The 21437-nt window shown below is 36.8% G+C and overlaps 1 protein-coding gene across 1 annotated transcript; it reads right to left on the bottom strand.

The window, feature by feature from the left end:
• Positions 1 to 247: 247 nt before the first annotated feature.
• LOC135684261 (methylcrotonoyl-CoA carboxylase subunit alpha, mitochondrial) lies at positions 248 to 21437 on the bottom strand. The gene is made up of 22 exons (XM_065199733.2): positions 21292 to 21437; positions 20855 to 20940; positions 18043 to 18185; positions 17391 to 17486; positions 16405 to 16526; positions 15450 to 15554; positions 14879 to 14921; positions 14409 to 14530; positions 13676 to 13787; positions 13093 to 13174; positions 11663 to 11730; positions 11162 to 11316; positions 10457 to 10545; positions 9745 to 9854; positions 8784 to 8876; positions 8246 to 8366; positions 7606 to 7692; positions 6493 to 6542; positions 5897 to 6034; positions 4186 to 4293; positions 3768 to 3839; positions 248 to 2875 (listed from the first exon to the last, which is right to left on the bottom strand). The coding sequence occupies exons 1-22, from the start codon at positions 21363 to 21365 to the stop codon at positions 2768 to 2770; spliced, it is 2184 nt and encodes a 727-aa protein (XP_065055805.2). The 5' UTR covers positions 21366 to 21437; the 3' UTR covers positions 248 to 2767.

Below are 21437 nucleotides of genomic sequence, written 5' to 3'. Positions count from 1 at the left end.
GATATCATGTGATCAGGTCAAAACTGGTTATGAGGAAAAGCAAAACAGGCCGAAGCTGATCCACCAGCAGCAAGCTCGGCGATTTAATGTTTGTTCGAAGGGTTATGAAGGACTTAGCCTTTTCGAAGGGTAATACCTTAAATTCTCTTTTTAGCCCCCAGGGCTTATTGTTTTTCAGCACTTTAAAGGGGGGCTTATAAGAGAGGGGGAGCTAAATTGAGAGATGGGGCTTAATAAATATTTTGTAAAAAAAAACCATGTTTAGTGGTAAAACTAGTTTTTTGTTATTTGCCAAATAAAAAACATCAAATCAGCCTTCTATATCAATAATATTGTCATCGTCATCGTCATCAATTATTCCAAAGTATCTTCTTGGGCTATGTCGCCTTCTGAAATCGAGCATTCGAAAAGGTCGACTTCATCCCTCGGAGTATCAACGGCTTGTAATTTTGTTAAAAGCTGGAAGAGACATGGTGTGAATTTAACGTATAAAAAGGTATTTTTTTGAAAAATTATTTCCAAGCTTCATTTTTGAAATAACTTTATTTTTGAAAAATCGAGATTTGTCAGACATGCAACGTTGGCAACTGCTAAAATGAAGCACAAGTTGCTTGCTGAGGTTTAGCAATATTCTTATATACTGTATACTTGAGAACTGATTACCCAAACCCTGAATATTCTTGCAAACAAAATTCTTCTAAAAATACAAAAGTTGGTTTTTACCTAATGATTTCTTGAGGACGCCTTGAGACTGCGTGACTTTTTCAGAGAGATATTCACAGTTAAGGTGTCTATTTAAGTTATTCAACTTGTTATGAATATGCTTGTAGGATTCCATCAACAATTTTGAGTTGCTTCTTACAGATTTCGTTATTAATTTATCTCGCGTTATTGCTTATTTGAAAAAATCAGCATTTAGCCAAGGCGTGTATCTATTAGGGGTCTGGAGCACAGGCTAGTTTCTATCAGACACGTGTCTACGTAGAGTGGGTGCATGTTTGTCTAGAATGAGCGCACAAATTTGGGTCCACTTGCTTACTGCATCATCAATGTCATTAGCATATGCTACAAAGGCTTCCCAAACAACCTCGGGGAGATCAGATAGGAAAGCTTCTTTTACTAAAATTTTCATTTGACGAGATGTTATATATTTGTGCTCGTGTTTAACACCGCCACGTAATTTTCTAACACAATAAACAAGATAATTGTTCCTACGACTGATCTTAAGCACTCCACTCTCTATAGTATTGTTGCAGTCTGTCGTAGCTGTATAATCAATCAAAGTTGAACCGTCTAGCGTGACCCTCGTGGGCTCTTTTAGCTGCCACGATAGGCATAGTATCTTCGTCTTGCTAAACCATTAATGGCGAGGTTTTCTTAAAATGCCGAAGGGTATTTAGGTAATTTTTTCCGCCATACACCGTTAATTAGCATAACCATGTTACGTGCACACGTTCGATATTGTAATTAGCTTGGCTAGACATAGGAAAAGCGCTTCGGCAAGCTATGTTTCCGCTTTTCCGTGCCATCTTCGAATTTCGCGGTACCAAAAACGTTTTACTTACAATTCTATTTAATGATTAGCAGACTTGATTCGGCTGATCCCTGTACTTCGTAGAAAATATTTGTCGTATTTTTCATGATCCTCGACCTTAAACAGTACAATCAGGAATTTTGCAGGCCATTTTTAATCCCCTCAGCGATATCTTTCCTGGCACTTTGTAAAAGCTTATCCTTCTTGTTTGTCCTTTCATTACTTCAAATGGAGGCTTCTCAGCATATTTCATAGAATTAGGTGTTTTTTTGGAATTCAAAATCATTTCGCTAATTAGATATTCTGCTTAGGATAAGGAATATCTGGAAAGGAATCTTATATAACATCAAGTAAGGTTAGATATATACGATAAAGTACAGGAGCGTAAATTCATCCGACTAGAATAGCTTTAATTTCCAAATTTTCTGTATAAGAATACAACAGTTTCACTGTGTTAGTGGCCATGAGTTTTTTTTAATGGGATGGTAAGAAGGCGTGGTTTAAAATTTAACAAAGAGATAGATTAGTGGCGAAGAGTTGTTGTGAAAAAACAAGGTCTTTGAGACGCATTGCGGCGTTTATTAGAAATCGATAAGCAAACATCCTTTTGGCAACGGATTTCCTAAAGAGTACATAAATAATGTTTCAATGTATTTCGTTTATTCAATCATTTAACTGTTGTATACAAGCACAGAGCATTGCATAATGCACTCTTAATAGAGCTTCAAAGTGATGACGTCATAAACAATCTTTTCAAGCCAATATAGGAAATATTGGACGCTACGGGGGCGCATCCGCAAGATTTGAGTAATGTCGTCATGAATAAGGCAGTGCAGTCATAATTTCATATCAATCTTTTGATAATTGCAAACAGCCGATGTCTAGGACACATCTATGAAAAGGGCACTTTGGCCCCCATGCACCTCCTATCAAAAAGACAACAGGCGCGGTTGACCCCCGTGCCCCCCTTCCCGGCGTCCCTGTCTATGACAAGGCCAAAACAACAGAAATTGATTAGAAAATTCAGCTCTTTCACTTGCTTTATCGCAGTCTGATTTGACCGTGTAGAGACATTTAATGGTGTTTTTCCAGGTTCTATGGTAGAGTATAAAACGCTTCTTACAATGTCGTCACACTTTGGAACTCTATATAGGTTACATATAGCGGTATACATTCACAGTACATGACACTGGATAATGAACTTAACACAGCTAATCAAAATGTTCACTTTATTCACTCATCTTTAAAAAATTTAATCAATTCTACATTTCTTTGTACCGTTTGTCTTTCTTTGTATGGAATGCTTTCAACAACACCGTCTTTTTGGGCCTTTATTTTATGCTTGAAATCGAGAAAATAAGCGATAATCAGAAAGGAAAGCGGGAGTGGAATGAACGATGAAGCATAGCAGAATGACTGAATACTTTTTAAAAAGGACCATAAAAGCACAAAATCCTGGAAAAAGAAAAGCACAAAATTCTGGAAACAGAGGAGCACTTGGGGTAGTTTAGACTTTGACATTTGGGGGGGGGCAACATTTTTTACCAACGTATAGAAATGACTTTATCAAAAATAACGTACAATGGTAGCCCATAAACATGTACAAACCAACACAGTCATGGAAGAGAGGGTTTAGAGGAAACATGTGCACATTTTCAAACTCAGCACGATCTGCAAACGCAAGAGGAAACATGTGCACAAACCTCTAGAATAATGGGGGCCCCAGGAACTTGGCCCCCTCTTGCTACCCCCTTGCTTTAAACATTACGTACTATTAGCCAAATCAACTAATACTGAACTAGTAGGGAAGCAAAATTCTAAAAAGATATCTAGTACAGAACGATCTGGATCCGGATCCGGAGGCTGCGTTTAAATTGGACATGACCAGTCTGGATCCTTCTAGATGTGCCATCTGTAGTTTTCAAATTTTCCCATCAAATGACTTGCCTTTTTCGAAAATTTGACTAGGAGACAAGCACCTTTCTCTAAGGCATGCAGTTCGCATCAGTGATCCTTGATAAGTGCTGTGCACGAGTCAATTTGGAAAGTGCTGTGCACGAGTCAACTCTTCTTGGGAGATTCCTTGTAGGTTTAAATGTGATGAATCAATTTAAGGGGTCAACTATCACTTACAAGGGGGAGGGGGCGGAAGGAAAACCCCTACCATCTACTAACCAAACAGGAAAGGAGGCCAGTAGAAATTGCAACAATATTCGTGGTACAAAAATTTTACCTCCATCTTCATAGCTTCCATGATCATTAAAATATCACCGGCTTTCACTTTATCTCCTGGTTGAACATTGACCTATAATGAATTTTACGTAATATTAAGTGGGAGAAGTGAAGTTAGCTTTAGAAAACATACAGGGTGAGCTGCGTAGTTGACACAGACATTTCAGATTTGCCTCGTTTATATAAAAAGACTACTCGATTTGGGTTTTTCAAGGCATTGCTGTCCAAAATAGACGTGGAAAGCAATTCAGAATTGTAGGGGGCACATGTAGGGTAGGCCCGAGAGTGGGGGACAGGTGTCCCTTGTGCCCTCTATGCCCCCTGGTTCCTACTTCCATCCCTACGCTTTTGCTACCCAAACCATTGAGCAATACATTGAAGAAGGTAGTCACTGCATAAGGAATGCAACTAAATGTTACCTTGACAATAGTCCCTGTCATGGGAGCAACAGCACCTCCACTAGGCAAGGATGAATGCGACCCTGATACAAACTTTGGAGACGGTCTGTTTACATGGAATGTTCCATCCTAAAAGCAAAAAAACAGTACCCCTGTAGGGAAATAGCACTTTCAAGTACTGTTAATAACAGTGAGCCTATATAAAGGAAGATCACACGAAGATTCAACAACCTAGCGATCTTATTTATTTTATATGGACTCGTTTCGTTGCCTTTAATGAGCGCTATAGAAGCTGGTACATAAAAGTACACAATACCGAGCAGTATTATGTCCACTGTTGACTTTGAATGCACTTCTGCAAATGTCTTTTCATTACACTCTTCTTATAACCTCCGTGAATTCTTGCCACAGCAAAGTCATGCTCTATAGTATTAATTATACCACTAACATAACAACTCCTAGCGGATCAGATGAACAACCTATAATAGGATGCCAACATACACTCTAAAGAGTATCAGACGAAAAGCTTACATTAAGTACCAAAAACTTTTGGTGGGATTTATTTTCAGTGAAGCAGGGCAATTTTTTCTTACCGAAATGTTTTCGGTAAGAAAATCTTGTTTTACACCGATGGACTTTTAAAATAGCAACAAAGATTTTCCTTGATATTGTTTGAGAACTTTTACACATCAAATACATATCAATATTCAGTTTCTGGTTCTCCTTCGTAACAAACAAATAAGATACCCAGCTCATCTTCACTTCCTTTATTTCGCCCTCTATTTCCAAGAAATTTTAGTTCTCTATAGGCTGAACTAATGCTTCTATTGGCTCTTTATAATATCCCCAATTATTTCTTTCTAACATTCTAGCGGATTCAAGAGTATCGACGATTCAAGTGTGACGTCATCAAAAATATTTTTTTAGAATTTTGAAATTTTGACCACATAATCTCAAAGAACAACATAAATTACCTCTGTTCAAAATTGGATTTAGTTAGATATATTCACAATTGGGTGAGATATGGTCAATTAAAGACTTCAAGTTTGCTAACAGATTACTTTTATTTTGGCTCAGTTCATAAAGTTTTAAACCAAGACCAAATTACAGAGGTTTGATGGGGAAAGATCCTGTGGTTATGCGGTCATATCTTAGCCAATTTGTGACATATTCATTTGTAACTGATTTTGTACACTTAGAGGTATTTTATAATGCTCTTTTAGGGCATGTGGTAAAAACTAAAAAATTTCTACTCTATATCTGCGCCTTAATTTTCAACTCACCATCGATCAGAATTTTTAATCCCCTCTGTTATTGGCGATCGAAAACATTGCCAGCTGTAAACACTTTCATTTAATTATTTCCATGGGTTACAAGAAATGAAATAAAAAAGCACTCCTCCAGTTAAATAATAGTTTATGGTATTTTTACCTGCTATTTGGTTCCATTTATTGGACTGACATAAAAATAGTTGCTTTTCTCAAAGCCATTTTCAAATTTTTCACCTCCTTCACAACTGTAAACAGTAAAGTGTCAAGCAGCAAGGATCGAGGATGCAAAATAAATCGCCCACATTTTAATGGTTTTCCAGATATCATGATTCCACAAATAAGCGACAAAGTTCTCTGACTGTAGAAATCTTATGCAATTAGTTCGACTTAAAATATTCAGTTGGTGGCAGAAAAACCTGGCTAATATTTTTAAGGGAATGAAATAATAGAACTTGACTCACCTTTGTAAACAAATGAATTGACTGGTTTTGAAAAACAACTGCGCTTCTGCCTTTGACACCGTTAATGACTGAATTCAAATAAGTTCTTCCATTTTCTTTAGATAGTTCTCCACTGCATAGAAACTCTAAGCTTTCCACCTGTAAATGATAGGATTAAACTTGGATCTTCTTCAAAAGAGCTTGAGAAATTCAGTTATTCAATTTGAAATAAAGTCCATCCAATTAAACCCACCATTTTTACTCTCAAGTCACTGTAGCCCTGTTTGGGTGTCAGAAGAGAAGTACCGTAGCAAGTTGACACGGTGCAGTGCTATTTTCAAATACACTTCTTGTAGACAATTTAAAACAATTTTTATAAAATAAGTGTTCACAGGTCTGTCATAAAGTGCTCGATACTCGATATAGGCAGAGCTGTACACGCTGTTTGGTGTATCGAACAGGAAGTTGCTACTCCGAGTTTCACGCTTAATGTGAAGAATTTCAAGACAGCCCAGACAGAAACGGCTTCTAATCTGTTAGGCTTTTTCGATATCGTCAAGTCTTACAATAATTCTTGGCTATTTATAAAAACATTAAAACAGGAGAGTTATTCTTACCTGAATAAGGTACTGTTTATCGCGTAAATATGTAACATGCAATTCTTTCACTAAAAAGGATTATTTTACGGATTCTCAATAAACTAGTTCCAAATCTATTAAACAGAATCTGTCACACTGGAAATATTCAACTATGGCAAGATCTTATGAAATTCTTATAACAAAATCTGACTGTGTAACAGGGCACTAAAAGCTTTTGTGAGGTGATCTCAATCCTTGGGGAGGTTCCCTAAGCGGCTAAATCAGGGTTGCCAGATGCTTGGAATGGTTGGCGGCCAAATATTTAACGCTTGACGGCCAAAATCGGCTAGCCAAACAAAATATACAAAAAGCTACATTTTTGGCTAATTCTTTGGAGCAAAAGTGTAATCAAAATTGGCTTTGTTTGTTAGAAAAGCGCTCATTTGCTTTCAATTTCTGTTATATTTTACTTTGTTTCTTGCTTCGTTGCATTTTTAAGATTATTTCAACAAAATGTTGAATATTTTTTGTGCAAAAAATGTCGTTTTTTTGTATTTTTGTGGCTTTCAACATGCGGCCAAAATTCGGCCAACTTTTGCTTTTCGGCCAAATCAATTTTCGACGGCCAACAGCTTTGATGAACGACCAAATGGCAACCCTGGGCTAAATGGCCCAAATTTTACGGGCATTGAAGAATAGATGTCAAGATCACAAAATGTACAATACACAAAATGATAAATTTTCCAACTCACCGACAAAAAGAATAACATAGGAAATAAATTGTAAAATACTGGATAACCTTTGCTCTTTGCCTGATTCACTGCTTTTCGCTTTGAATAACCTTCTTTGAAATTCAGTGATACCGAAGGGTGTAAGATTTTGCTCTAGGCCAACTCGTGTAAGATTTTGCTCTAGGCCCACTTCGGACGTTACCATTTTCAGCAGAAAGAAACACTAGTAATTTGTTTCAAAACGTCTGAAATACGGTGATACTCAACGCCCCATACAGTGATCAGGAGACAAAATCAAGTCATCATTTTAGGCTAAAATATCCTACATCAGATTAAAATGGCCTACCAGTTTCTAGGCCAAACCCACCAGCCAAAAACACGGCCATAAAAATTAAACAGACTTTTGTCATTCAATACATACTTAGATCAGCATCTAGAACTCGTAGCGGTCTCGTGTATTCTTTGTTCAGTCTAAAGCCAAATGAGTTTGTGAACGGTGAGTTTTGCTCTACCAAAATAAAAAAGAGTTTTTAATATGCTTTGACACATTCAAAGCTCAAAGCTGGAATATCTCTATCGGGAAACAATATATTAACAGACCATAGAGATTTTGAAATAATATCCTGACTACAACAATAACAAAATGTTTTATTTGAAGCTTAATGAAAATACTACAGTATAGAACATTTGGAGGGGGCATCTCCATCAGCAATTCTAATGGACTTCATCACATAGCAAAACAAAGTTCCAATAAATTGAATGATTTAATTTAACGGCAAAAAACCTGAAATATACGTCCTGAGGAGAAACACAAGGCCGTTGGTGATACACAATTGCACAAGAGTCATACTCAGCTTGGAAGACACGTAGAATAAACACTGGTGTTAGAACCCGGGGTACTTGACAAAATATATGGGGCAAAAATTGTATTCAAGAATGTCTATTTTCTTATAATTCATTCATATAAGATGAAAAGTGTCGTGCTTTCCTGCATTCATGCCAAAATTTCCAAATGATAATATCTAAAGGTATACAATTTTTATACAAAAAAGGACGCTTACCTAAATTCCTTGCTAAACTTTTGTTAGCATCTGTGATACACAAAAGGAGAGCTAGGCCAGCCTCGGCAAGCTGTGACTGAGAGAGGTTTCCTTTGACGGGCAGCAACTCGGCATGGTGCTCCTGGACAAAAAACAGCTTTGTAAGTGAAAGGGTGACGACAACTATATTGTAAGAACGTTGTATACAACCTTCTCCAGCTACGCCTTTATTTTTCTTATTGAATTATTCCTCTCCCTGAACTATAATTATTTTTCTGGAACTGCCTCAGTAGCGAGGGTTTTAAAAGAATGACAATGCCATGTGCTGTATTGAGAATAATTCACTAACATGGAACCAAAAACCAGTTTTTATAAATCTCTCAGATTACTTTTGCAACTCGTCATGCTCATTTGCAAAAATGTGATGATTCCAAGTTTCCGAAATGGAGCTCCTATAACTCTAAGAAAACGGCTGGATCTATTGGATGCTCATCAAGGGGACAGAAAAAATGTAAAGAGAACAGAATAAAAGTTGGAAGTATCACAGCCAGGATCATACCTCTATGAAGCCAGTATGTACATCTCCGTCAACAAAGTTGGGATGGCTTGCTAGGTCTGATAAGAATTTTATATTAGTGTCCAGACCCACAACCTGTTAACAGAAATAATGTATTTGAGGTTCAAAGAAATAAAGCGTTGTATTCTTATCGGATCTTGGAAGGAAATGAATTAACTAAAAACGATAAAACCATTTCACCTGAAATGCAAACTAGGTCTGGTGTTATGGTGACGTGCAAATATGACATTATGATATAACATGAAGATAACGTGATCAAAACGTGATGGCCATGAGACAAATTTAAAAAAACATCTGAGCACAATGACTGTGCACGCACGAGAAGCAGATGACAAGGAACTTAAAATTCTTGGCAGACCATTTAGCGTGCATAGAGACTCTACGGAGAAGAAAGATTTATTCCTCCATAGGGTTTGCATGCAAGATAAGTGCTTCACGACCATCAAGGATTTCTCAAGTTGCATAGCTTCGATTATCAATATATTTTTTAGACTGGTTAGAACAAAACAAACGAAGGATGAAACTTTTAGTATAGGAAAATAAATTCGATGCTCTGAAAATACACTACCCTTTCAAGCCCAACCTTTCTATTCTACACCGACGAAAAGGCTGGCAGTTTCATTCTAGCGTCCTAAATTCGTTTTGTGTAATGATAAGTGTTGCTTAAAATAAAACCTTGAACCATATTTTTGCTACCTAATCGTTAAATGCAATTACGAGATGGATTTGTAAAGGCACTGGGCCTAAAATAATCCTTTAGAGTTCAGTTCGTTTTACATTGCCTGTCGAAATTTTCACTCGAATCAAGCTACTTTTATCAAGATACCCACTGACGTAGATTTAGTGGTTGAGTGTCTGGTGCAAACAGTACAATAGAAAGAAAAGAAAGAGAAAAAATTATACGATAATTATAGGTTCATCAGAAGACAATGAGAATACACACGTGGTAATCTCTCAGCTTTGATTGCAGCTTTCTAAGGGCTGCCCCTCTACTCTCTGACCAGACGATTAGTTTTGCAATCATAGGATCGTAATGCACAGTAACTTCATCGCCTGAAAATAAACAATTATTTCATAAGATCGTGATATTTTTATAAGTTGCATAAGAAATGCAAAAATATAACTTAAAGGGGACTGGTAAACTGAAAGTAAAGAAGTAGATATGTAGGGGACAGTGTCCTTGTGAAGAGGAGCGTGAATTAAAGGCACTGAAAATGTAAATAAATTGCAAAATTGCTTATATCTTAAAAAATACGGCAAATTATTTATCAATGGAGTATCATGAACCCGCAAGCACCGCGGAGAAAGGCACCGCGGCTATAGCCCCCCCACTTTTTGCCAAAAATGCAAAAAAATTTACCAATGAACCACCAGTCAAGTCAATTTTTATTCAGTTTTAGCCCTCCCCCCCCCCCACTTTTTATAGACCCCCACTTTTCTCAATGCTCCGCGGTGCCTGAACATTAGAGCGAAATCGATGCAATGATTCGAACAAATCATGGATCGAAAGAAGAAGTGCGTAATAGGTTAGTTGCATAAAACGTAAAAAGGAACGAAACCTAAACAATAAAAGCAGAAAATATTAAAGGCAAAAGGCAGTGTTGCATCACAAAGGGTTCTTCAAAGTGAAGGGACATTTTCTTTTTTATACTGACCTTGCCTCACACCAGTGTCAATACGAACATCGCTGGCGGGATCTGGGGTTGATAAATGAATTAATGGTCCTGCTCCAGGTAGAAACTCGCTGATGAAAAAACGAGATAATGTTTAGAAGAATTATTGATGATAACAGTGATACTTCAGGTATAAATCGAACTTAATCATCGAGGAATTTTCGTTTGTGCTTAAAGCTATAATGGCAACATGTTTCGGATTATTGGTAAAGCCCGATCGTCGTTCCATCTGGCAGTTTTTGAATCTGTCTAAATAAACATGGAAATGCCACTTTTGTGTAGACAGATAGAGTTCATTTTTACCTTAGGACTCCATTGGTTACATTTTCAACAGGCTAGTGGCACTGATTGGGCAACCTCAACAGTTATGTGCTCGCGTTTCTGATTGGCCTATTTCGATCTACAACTGGGTATATACATTTCCTAGCGTAGAGTTTTCGATCCATGTTCTGAAGTTTTATACTCTGAAAAGTGTCAGAGGGAAAGCTTTAGTAGCATGTTTCAAAGTGTTTGTATTTTACAAAGCCATTTATAATCGTCGTTTAATAAAATCTTGATTATACTACAAAGGGTTGGCATCGATTGGACGTTAATACCTAGGATCAAATCTAATGAACATTACTGTTTATAAGTCTGTCAAAAAGTGATCGATTCCGTATAGGTAGAGCTGTACAAGGTTTTGCTTACCTCTCCGGGTCTTCAGCATAAATCCTAGCCTCGAAAGCATGCCCGTTTGGCCGGAGGTCGTCTTGTTCGAAGGGAAGCTTCTCGCCAGCAGCAACACGAAGCTGCAGCTCAACCAGATCGAGGCCTGTAATCAGCTCCGTTACAGGGTGCTCAACCTTAAATAAAAACGGCGACTTCTTATACTTCGAAAAATAGACACCGCATTACAGATATAAGCTTTATTATTAAATACGAACTTTGACATGGCTGCAGGCCCGCGGGACACACAAGATAAACAGAGTGAAACCTCGGGACACACAGAGCAGGAAAGCCTAATAAGGTACAACGTGTTTCTGTACTTGATGAAACTGGTGTTTATAAAGAGACTAAAATCCCCAACTATATCAAAACATGCTACAACTCAAAATGATATTTGGTGAAGTTTCGTTATCCTTTCATTTGAAAGAAATCAGTGAAAATATTTTAAAAAATAACGATCAAAACTGACAGAAAATCAATCACCTGCAGCCTTGTATTCATCTCCATGAAATAAAACTTTTGGTTTCTATCCATAATAAACTCAACAGTTCCTAAAATTAGATGATCTTGGATATAAAAAATACATCGATACAAAAATGTAGTGGTGCCTAAAGTAGTTATTACAGACGCTTTAAGGAATAAAAGGGGTAAAGCAATTATAATTTTGGTTATATCTCCATATATCAGACAAGATCATCATTATGGTTCCCTGTCTCCGCCTACAGCAGATTGCGCACTGACATGAGAGAGTGGTTTCCAACAGTCACGATCTCTGCTAGTAAAATTCAACTCGGCGAGGTCAAGATGTGACCAAGTTCAGATGTTATCGCGCCACCGTTTCTTTGGTTTTCCTTTGTTTTTTTTTACTTCAACAGCGCCTTCCAGGCAGAGTTTTGAAAGGCCCACTTCAGAGCGTTTGATGTGTCCAAATGATTTCAATACTTTGCTTTTGATGGTTGGTATGATAAGGGTATCATTGGTGGTTTTCAAGTCTATGATTGGTCATAAATCTTATGACGTGATTCTGGAATGTTTCCATCGTTTGCTGGAGTTTCTTAGTCCGGAATGTTTCCATCGTTTGCTGGAGTTTCTTAGTCCAAATTACAAATTCCATTTCATAAAGAACTACTGAAAGAATATATGTATTAAAATTTTTGTTTTTATATGATAAGGGACTCTGGTTGATGTTAGAAGCAGTTTGTTCTTCTCAAAAGCGACCCATCCGAGACCGATTCTATGTTTAACAGCTACAGTTCCATCATTTGTAGCAGATAATTTATGGCCAAAATAAACAAATTCATTTACTAAACAGCCCAGGCACTATTCCCCTTATCATAAGAAAACGTAGTCCCTTCACAATGTTGGCATTTGTACATTTAATTTCATTGTAGCATATCAACTACAAACAGTGGATCGTAAGTTGTAAAATACGCAGAAATATTTTATGAGAAAAATCAAAACAAATAGAAAATATCATGTATGCATGGCAGCTGACAGAAACAAACTAATCTTGAAATGTTCGCCACCTTTCAAAAAACATATTCTCAAAACAAAAGGAAATCTTCTGCAGCCACATCTCAATTTATCATATTGGTTACAAAATTTTTACAACACGAAACTTTGATTGGCAGAGCCGTGAACAGTAACGAGGAAACCATTGAATTGAAATTAATTCCATCGGTGCCACGCTATTCTACACAAACACTTCTTCTCATTTAGCAAATAATGAAAAAAACATAACCTATCATTAGCCAATATATTTCTATCCATTTTTGGAACAATAAGGTTAATCTATTGTCTAAAAAGTTGTGAGGGGTTGGTAATAGCCCTCATACCCCCGATACCACACTCCAATACTCCCTAGACAGCATCAGCGATCATGCTTAGCTGATACAATTGATATAACGATCTACCTGCACCAACATATCCAACTGCTTCGGCGGCCCTCACTGCTGCTTCACCGATTTCTCTTCTCACATCGTGCGAGATCCCAGGCTAAGAGTAAGAAAACTGGGTACACAAGAGCAGAAAGCTGATACTGTACAAAAACATGACATTCAAAAGGGTTTTCTTTTTATTGAGGCCCTTACCTAAGACAAATAGATACGAGAAAACTTGCATTATGCGCTACTTTCCTAAATTGCTCTGCATCTTTTGGTGAAAATGGGAGAGATCATTTACAGAAAGAGAATCAGAGACCCCAAATCTCTCACATAAGAGCACTAAAAACAGCTACGTGCAAGCTAAGGAAACGCCATGTAATAAAATATGTACAAACCAATATTTATTCTGGATTTGTAATTGCAGTGAAGGGCAATTAAATACCGTTTCAAATGAATATATTGTCCATAGTGTTCCAAATGCAGGATAAACTCCAAATAAAACAGACGCAAGTTGAAAAACATTAACCATAACATTCACAGGAAGACGTGTACTATACACTTAAGCTCTCTTACGTTTTAGTACAAGCTTGAAATAGCCAAAAGAGCAACTTACTGCTGGGGCCTCCTCAATAATTTTCTGGTGCCTCCTTTGCACACTGCAATCTCGTTCAAACAAATAGACTGTTTTTCCGTAGCGGTCAGCAAACACTTGGACTTCGACGTGCCTGAAAATACAGTCAAGTAAATTTGCTATGGGTTACTCAAATACTTTGTGAAAAACTTTGAACTTGTAAAGCTTATTGCTGCTGATAACTTCACTATTTGTACATTGTTGCAAGTACTAGTTGTAATACATATGCACAAACTTTTTCTATGGAGATATGATTTTCTGATTCCTCTCTTTCAAACAAAATACTCCAATCTCGAAATCATCCATTAGAAAATGATCATCTGGACTTCTGTCGCAGCCATTTAGCAAACAGTACTTGACAGACCCAGTTTCAAAGCTGAACCTGAACGTCCTGGCATTCACATTGATTTGCTCTGGCATCACAATATTTTCTTCCATGCACATTATCAAATAGAACGTTTAATAACACAGCACCAGCAATCAGCGGCTGAACTCAGAAGGCACTTCACAGTTGCTTGATTCAGCTTTGTAATACATTTACTCATACATATACAAATTTCATTTCAAAATTTGAAAGATATCATTATCTCCTAAATCTGTATTTCAGTAATAAACTACGCTACAATCGGTTTCGTCATCGGAATTTGAAGGCACCACTACTTCGGCAAGAAAGTGCCACCCCAATCCAGTGCATTTTTTGGTCAAAATCACTCACCGTGGACGTTCGACATATTTTTCAACAAGCATGCTTTCGTCTCCAAATGCATTTCGAGACTCTCTTTTAGCAGATTCCAGTGCCGATTCAAAATCACTTTCCTTCATCGCAATTCTCATACCCTTTCAAAAAGAGATTAATATAATGTCAAAAACAGTAAAAAGGTAGCTTAAAGCTATTGCTACAAGAATGATAATCGATTAATTCACCAATTATTTTGCAAAAACACAAAAAAACCCTATACAGTTCACATATCAAACCAAAACTGCCTTAAAAACATTAACCAAAATACTATAACTAAAGAAAGCAAAGAATTATCACTGAATTTCTAATTGCAATTTTTTGCTAAAACACAATCGTTATCTAAAAAAATATGTACACCCATTCACAAATAGCAGAACAGACAGCTTGATGTGAAGTTAGGTGTCCAAAATAAACTTTTTAGCATGATGAACTTTCTTAGCAATCACCTTTCCACCACCACCCCTGACTGCCTTGATCATGACAGGATAGCTACGAAAAATAAAATAACACACAATCAGAAGAATGATCAATCTTCACTTTCCCGTAAACAGCAAATGGCCGGTTACCTTAAGAACAACAAGCTCCCATTACGAATTGAATATACCAGTCAAGTTACATTTGCAAGTAATTCTTGGTATTGCACGTGAGCGACAATTTCGGCATTAGAAAAAGATTTGCAATTTTCCAAAAAATTTGTACTGTTTTTTTTTCTGCGTGTAGCTTGGGTGAGAAATTTGCATGAAAACTGGAACAAACAAATTGAGTTAACTACAACTGTTTTCTGCAAATAATTAAACAATAATTTATAGTCAGGTTATTCCTTTAGATCTCTTCAAACTTACAAACCTTTTTAGAAAAGACAGTAAGAGCTTGAAACAGCTCAATAACAAAAAAGCTTATCGCCCCCTTGGAGACTGGTAAACCGTTAAGGAAGAGTAGTTGTAGTTTGATAGCAAAAAGCAATCTTACTTCACTACGGATTTAAATGAAACGTGTTGACAGAAGCTGATGTTTTACCCTATTCTTTCAGCCTCGTTCTTTAAATGCTGTATACTTTGATCGTCTCCGTGGTAACCTTCGATTATAGGTACCCCAGCAGCACTCATAATTGCCTTTGATGTACTGTAAAAAATGGAACCATCAATGAAGCACACAACAGATTATAGTTTCAAAGCTAAATCATTACGATAGAAATAAGCATTGCTTCTGAGTGACAGTACTTCCTCCCATGATGTAGTTTTCTAAAAATGTAGGGAGGGATGGTAGGGGAGGATGGTATGGGGATGGTAGGGGGATGGTGGGGAGATGGTAGGGAGATGGTACGGGGATGGTAGGGGGATGGTAGGGGAGGATGGTAGGGGGATGGTAGGGGAGGATGGTAGGGGGATGGTAGGGGAGGATGGTAGGGGGATGGTAGGGGGATGGTAGGGGGATGGTAGGGGAGGACGGTAGGGGGATGGTACGGGGAGGACGGTAGGGGGATGGTACGGGGATGGTAGGGGGGTAACATCTATGTCTTGACTGAACAGGAGCACGATGGTATTCTTGCTTTTATGAACACCGGATAATTTTGGTTTTGCGACCGGCAAAAGTCAAGTATCAGAAAATTACTACATGCGGAGGGCACCGGTCCCTGAGTCAATTTTCAGTCAACAGTTGTTTTAAAAAACTAGAAATACACCATTGATATCAAAAAGTTTATAACCGATTGTGGTCTCAGCGATGTCACATTTTCAGACACATTATGCATTTGGTCATTGTAATCCAATGTTTCCGATTTTGCATGAAAAATATTGCGGTGAGAAAAAATACACATTTATGAATTGATGTGGCAACCAATGTTTTTGCAAACCAAAGTCTTCTACACATGTTTCTTTTTAAGATGCTGATGTGACATTTACAGGTAAAATGCCATACCCCTTAAAGCTGATATTCCAAGCTCTTTAGGCTCATTAAAAAAACAAAAGTTTACCTCTTTATACCCATATCGCGAATGGCTGAAGATGGCGGACCGACAAATATCACATCTTCAATTTCACAGAGGTCAGCAAATTCTGGTTTTTCTGATAAGAATCCATATCCAGGATGTATAGCCTGCAAAAGGACGGCATAAGTTTCTGAGTAACTCAGGGGCCCTGGAAACAGGAGGCTGAGGGGGCTATATCACCCTCAATAATTTCCAAAATGTCCTTAAAACCATACAAAAAAGTCACCCTGCTTTAGATTTTTAGCATGTTTAGCCCCCCAAACGTTTTAGCCCCCTCAATCCGTAATATGCTCCGCGGTCCTTGGAGTAACTTTCGTTCTACTGTCAAAGGGGTATATTTGAAAATTCTTTTTAAGAATGAAGTAAAATAAAAATGGAGTAGAGCAAACATTGTCTGGGTGAGGCTGTTTCTATAAACAAAATACTATCAACTGAAAGACTGTAGACATTTGTTTGGCCGATTGTAGGAACTTTACCTTTATATTGAGCCATTTCATGTTAAAATAAAGACGGAGTTTGGTAAGGCTGAAGGTCTTAGTTAACCCAGGTATTTTCATTTGTTGCAATTTTGTTTGTTATACTTTTGTTGGCTGTACTTTTGTATAATTGGACTAAGGTAAGAAGCAGCTAATATCTAGCAGAAATAGATAATCAATAACCTGATTTTTGCTTTGAAGTACTTATAAAGGTCCATGCAGTTGTCTAAATATCGCCCATAAAGTTTATAGGAAAAAAGGTCTTTTTGACAGGCAACCTGGAAAAATAAAAGACTGTTCATACAAACAACATTCGTGCTACTGCAATGTTTGAGTTTTTTAAGGTCCAAAGTCTCTCCAGAAGTTATCAATCATATCATTTCCTACATAAGGTAGGAAATTGTAGAAAATGCACAAAAAGTCATATTTTGGATATAATATTTTTCTGGATGAAATTTGAGTAGAACACCTAAAAGCAATAAGTGGAATGCCAACCTGTGATCGACTCATTTTGGCAACTGACATTATCTTTTCCATGTTTAAATAGCTGTCTCTCACTGGTGGGGGTCCGATATGATAAGCCTCGTCAGCCTGTAACAAAGGCAAATGGAAATAATTTTTAAATGCATGGGAACAATAGTTACACTTTCACAAATTATGACTACTAGATTAACAACAATGTCTAGATTAATATTACTAAATCTGTGATCACATATTGGTCAACATAAAATCAGTTTTACAGAGTTTAAAGATAACTGTCATATTGCTATTATAACATCTTAAAATTAGTTGGCTCCTAATATTTGCAAACTGGAAAGCAATTTACAATTTATTTTTCCAATAACATAGGGCCAATAAAAAGCAAAGCCTGGTTTCCATATAATCAGAAGTCACTGGTGCCATAAGAAGAATTGACAACATGGACAGAGTGATGTTGCTGTACTATGCCCATAGAAATCACTAAAACCAAATTCCAAATGACATGAGAAATTAATAACCAAACACCAAAAAGAAACAAGAATGTGACTGTTGTATAGGAAAATAATAAAGGAACTTAGAAACAAATAATAAGGAGGTGTTTAAAAAGTAAACTAGTAAGCATGTATTTATCATATTAAACTAGAATTGTACATTTTAGGTGCCTCACCAAGTCAACATGCATGGAACACCTGTCTGCATCACTGTAAACAGCAACAGTTCGAATTCCCATATTCTTTGCAGTTTTAATCACCCTGCATGCAATTTCACCTCTGTTTGCAATCAAAACTTTTGTAATTGGTCTGGGTTTTGCTGTTGATTGAATAATATTCTTTAATGAGTGACAGCATTTGCACAAAGATCTTGACTTATTACTATTTCAATTTATTTGCAAAGAGTAACTGTATATTTTACATTTGACAGTCAATTTTTAGAGGAACATTCATGCTACCCACCAGGGAATGCCCATGGCCAATGCTTGCTTAGGGCAATTTGAAATTTATACAATTGCAACATAAGAAAAAGGCTTGAAAGCATAGACTGTAGGATACTTGGAATAAGTACTTTTAGAGTCAATAACTACTCTCTGCACTGTACAATTTATGTATATGTTCTCTTAATATATACAGTTCAGCACAGACAAGGACAAGTAAATTTAAAAACTCTATTAGATGCATAACTCTTTCTAAAATAACCTTAAGACTCACACCAAAAAATTACAGATGACAAACTTTACAATCAGATGGGTGGTAAGATATAATAGGTCTATTTGTACCTATTACTTTGAATAATCTTCAGAGCCAAGAGCAAGACAGAAATATCAAGCGACTTGCAGTGAGAATATAAACTGACTAATCATTCATTTTAAAACAAAGGCTATATATAAGTGAAAGCAAGGTTAGAATAATGTAATATACAGTCCTACTACAGTCCATCCCTTCTACGTAAAAAAAGAAAAGAACTAGAAGGGATTTTCTTTCTTTTTGTATCCACACAGTATGGTAGTGCTTACGTCACTCCCAAATGAGAAGTGAGGGCTTTGGGTGTTAAATTCTCCCGGAGAATACAGTTAAGTCCAAAATTCATTTGTAGATCGTTGAAATGTCTTTGTAGTCTTCTTTTGCTTTGACAAGATGATTTTGACAGAATATAAGGTTTTCGCTTAAGTCGTTGACGACCAGCATTTCAAAATGAAACACTCTTCCAATGTTAATGAAACGACTGTTTTGTCATCATGTGTGAACCATTGGCAGCAGAAAGACTGCAGTCATTGGAATTAATTGACATTATTTGATGTCCCTTGGATGGAAGTGATTGTGCAAATATTTTGGAAACAGAAGCACAGAAACAAGATGTTGTGAAAATGAATCCGAACGCCTAGTTGGAATCTTGATTGGCTCAGCACTTTTTGCAGGGTTACCTTTTCATAGTTGTGTCAGCTGATTCTGACAATCCTTTATCTTATCAAGACAAGATAACATTGCTTGGAAGAGGTTCTTCAAGATAGATGTGTTGGCCCTTGCATGTTTATCTGGGCTGTTCACATTATAGTATGCTTTACAATCTTTCTCATTACATATAACACATGCGTGTCGTTGTCCAAAATTGCAGGTGGTCAGTCCTACGATGGAACATTTTCACTGTTGGAAGCGGTTAAAATCATGGCAAACACTCTGATAAGAATCTTTCATGAGAAGCTTCAGGCAGCTTACACAGAATTGTTCTTTGCCCTTACAATATGAGCAATGTGAGTTGGTGGAAAACAGCATGCTGAACGTTCGAAAATTATTACAGCGTTTTGCTGCGCTTGGCTTGCGAGATTAATTGATGCTTGCTAATGCAAAAAAGGTCCTCCACCAACTACAATAGGTCTAGCTGTACCTATTATCTTGAGTTGTCTTTAGAGCGAAGAGCAAGACAGAAATATTGTGCAACTTGTTAGAGAATATAAACTGACTAATCATTCATAATTAAACAAAAGTTATATATAAGTGAGAGTGAGGTTAGTATAATGTGATGTAATATACAGTCCTACTACAAAGATTGGGAGGGGGCAAAGGCAAGTTGAGCAGGGGAGAATTTGGGTCCCCACTCTTTTGAACACAGGAAAATGCCCTCTTTCAAAGAGATTTGTTGCCATTGAGGGGGGGCATCTGCCCCTTCTTGCCTTTCCCTCACTATGCCAGTAAGCACCGCACCATTAGGAGAGAGCACTACTGATTGATACTTCTTTCAGTTTTATTTATCTTCATTTATAATTAAATAGTATATACAATTTACCAATATTTGATAGCAAATACATTGCAACACCAATACCAAATTGAAAACCAAAACATTATGTAAAAAATAATTGGAAACCTACTTTCATGCTTATTATTAAGGTGGATCCTTCTAAGAAAGCAAACTAATAGACCAACTCAGAGTTTATGACACCGTTGTTAATCTGAATTTCGTTGATTAACAATGGACCTTGTTTGAGCTACAGAAGAATTTACAAATCTCTATGATAAAGGCAGCATCATAATCTCTGAGATGGTCTTATTAAGAGAGATCCAGCTACAGCAAAAACAAATAACCTAAAAATAATGTTAAAAGCAACTTTATAGATAATATCCAATAATCATTAGTGATTTAGATAAGTTAGAAAATCATAGTACTTCATCTTTGTGAGCATGAAGCAAGGAGATAGCATTCCAATTATGAATAGAAAAAAAACAGCCGAGATAGCAACACACATTAACAGTGGTAGAATGCTCGGAAGCTTTAAAAAAAGTATGGAATGGTGTCAAGATTGTGCAAAGCACTTACTAAGACCATACTAAGCAAGGAAACATCATCTTATCAAGGTATTCAAGGAGTATTGCAGAAGAGGGTAAGAGGATAGGAAGATCTGGATATTGATTCTTTAGATTATAATGATGATATCATTATGGTTTGACAAATAAAAAGGCTAAAACAGAAAACAGAAAAATTCAACCTACCTAAATTTTGTTTGGTAGTACTGCTGCAAGAACATTTTTGGTTTACAGAAGTAAAGTTATATCGCAGCAGACTAGGACATCTTAGCCTGTAAAAAAGTTTTCATAAGGACAATCATTCAACTAAAGGCTTTCTGATGATCCTCAGTTTACTTAGAAAAACAACTTACTGGAATCACGTTGAAAAATGAAAATCAGTGAAATAAATTATTCAATACTATGCAACAAAACAGACAGTTACGAAATAGAGATCCCAGACACGAAATACTAAACCTGTATAGATTTAATTCTAAATCTTATATCTCTTCTTTAGATATTCTGTGTGATGGTCTTTTTGGTTATGATTCCATGCATGCATCATGATTAAATGAAACAACTTCTGTAAAAAGCTAAATACAGCTACAAAATTTTGAAGCAAACTATTTAAAATTGACACTAACCTAAAAGCAGCGCTGAAATAAGGCACCATACTCAGGGATTTCATTTTCCCACCAAGAATTGTGGAGGCAGCCATTTCTGAACATGAATCTCAAAACAACAGCAGCAACAACACCCTGTTTGAAAAGAGGTTGTGGGCGTGACGTAG

The sequence above is a fragment of the Rhopilema esculentum genome, chromosome 21 (genome assembly GCF_057945365.1).
Source record: "Rhopilema esculentum isolate cy_ngs chromosome 21, ASM5794536v1, whole genome shotgun sequence".
NCBI lineage: Eukaryota > Metazoa > Cnidaria > Scyphozoa > Rhizostomeae > Rhizostomatidae > Rhopilema > Rhopilema esculentum.
The sequence above is the reverse complement of the archived record's forward strand: the minus strand, read 5'-3'. Positions and strand labels throughout refer to the sequence as shown.

What these genes read in the sequence shown, in the direction of transcription:
- LOC135684261 (XM_065199733.2), bottom strand. Translation starts at nt 21,365, where the DNA reads ATGGCTGCCTCCACAATTCTTGGTGGGAAAATGAAATCCCTGAGTATG. An exon ending in CCAAAATGAGTCGATCACAG is followed by an intron (nt 16,527 to 17,390) that starts GTTGGCATTCCA and finishes GTCCTTTTGCAG; the next exon opens with GCTATACATCCTGGATATGG. An exon ending in TCAGGGGTGGTGGTGGAAAG is followed by an intron (nt 14,531 to 14,878) that starts GTGATTGCTAAG and finishes TCTTTTTGAAAG; the next exon opens with GGTATGAGAATTGCGATGAA.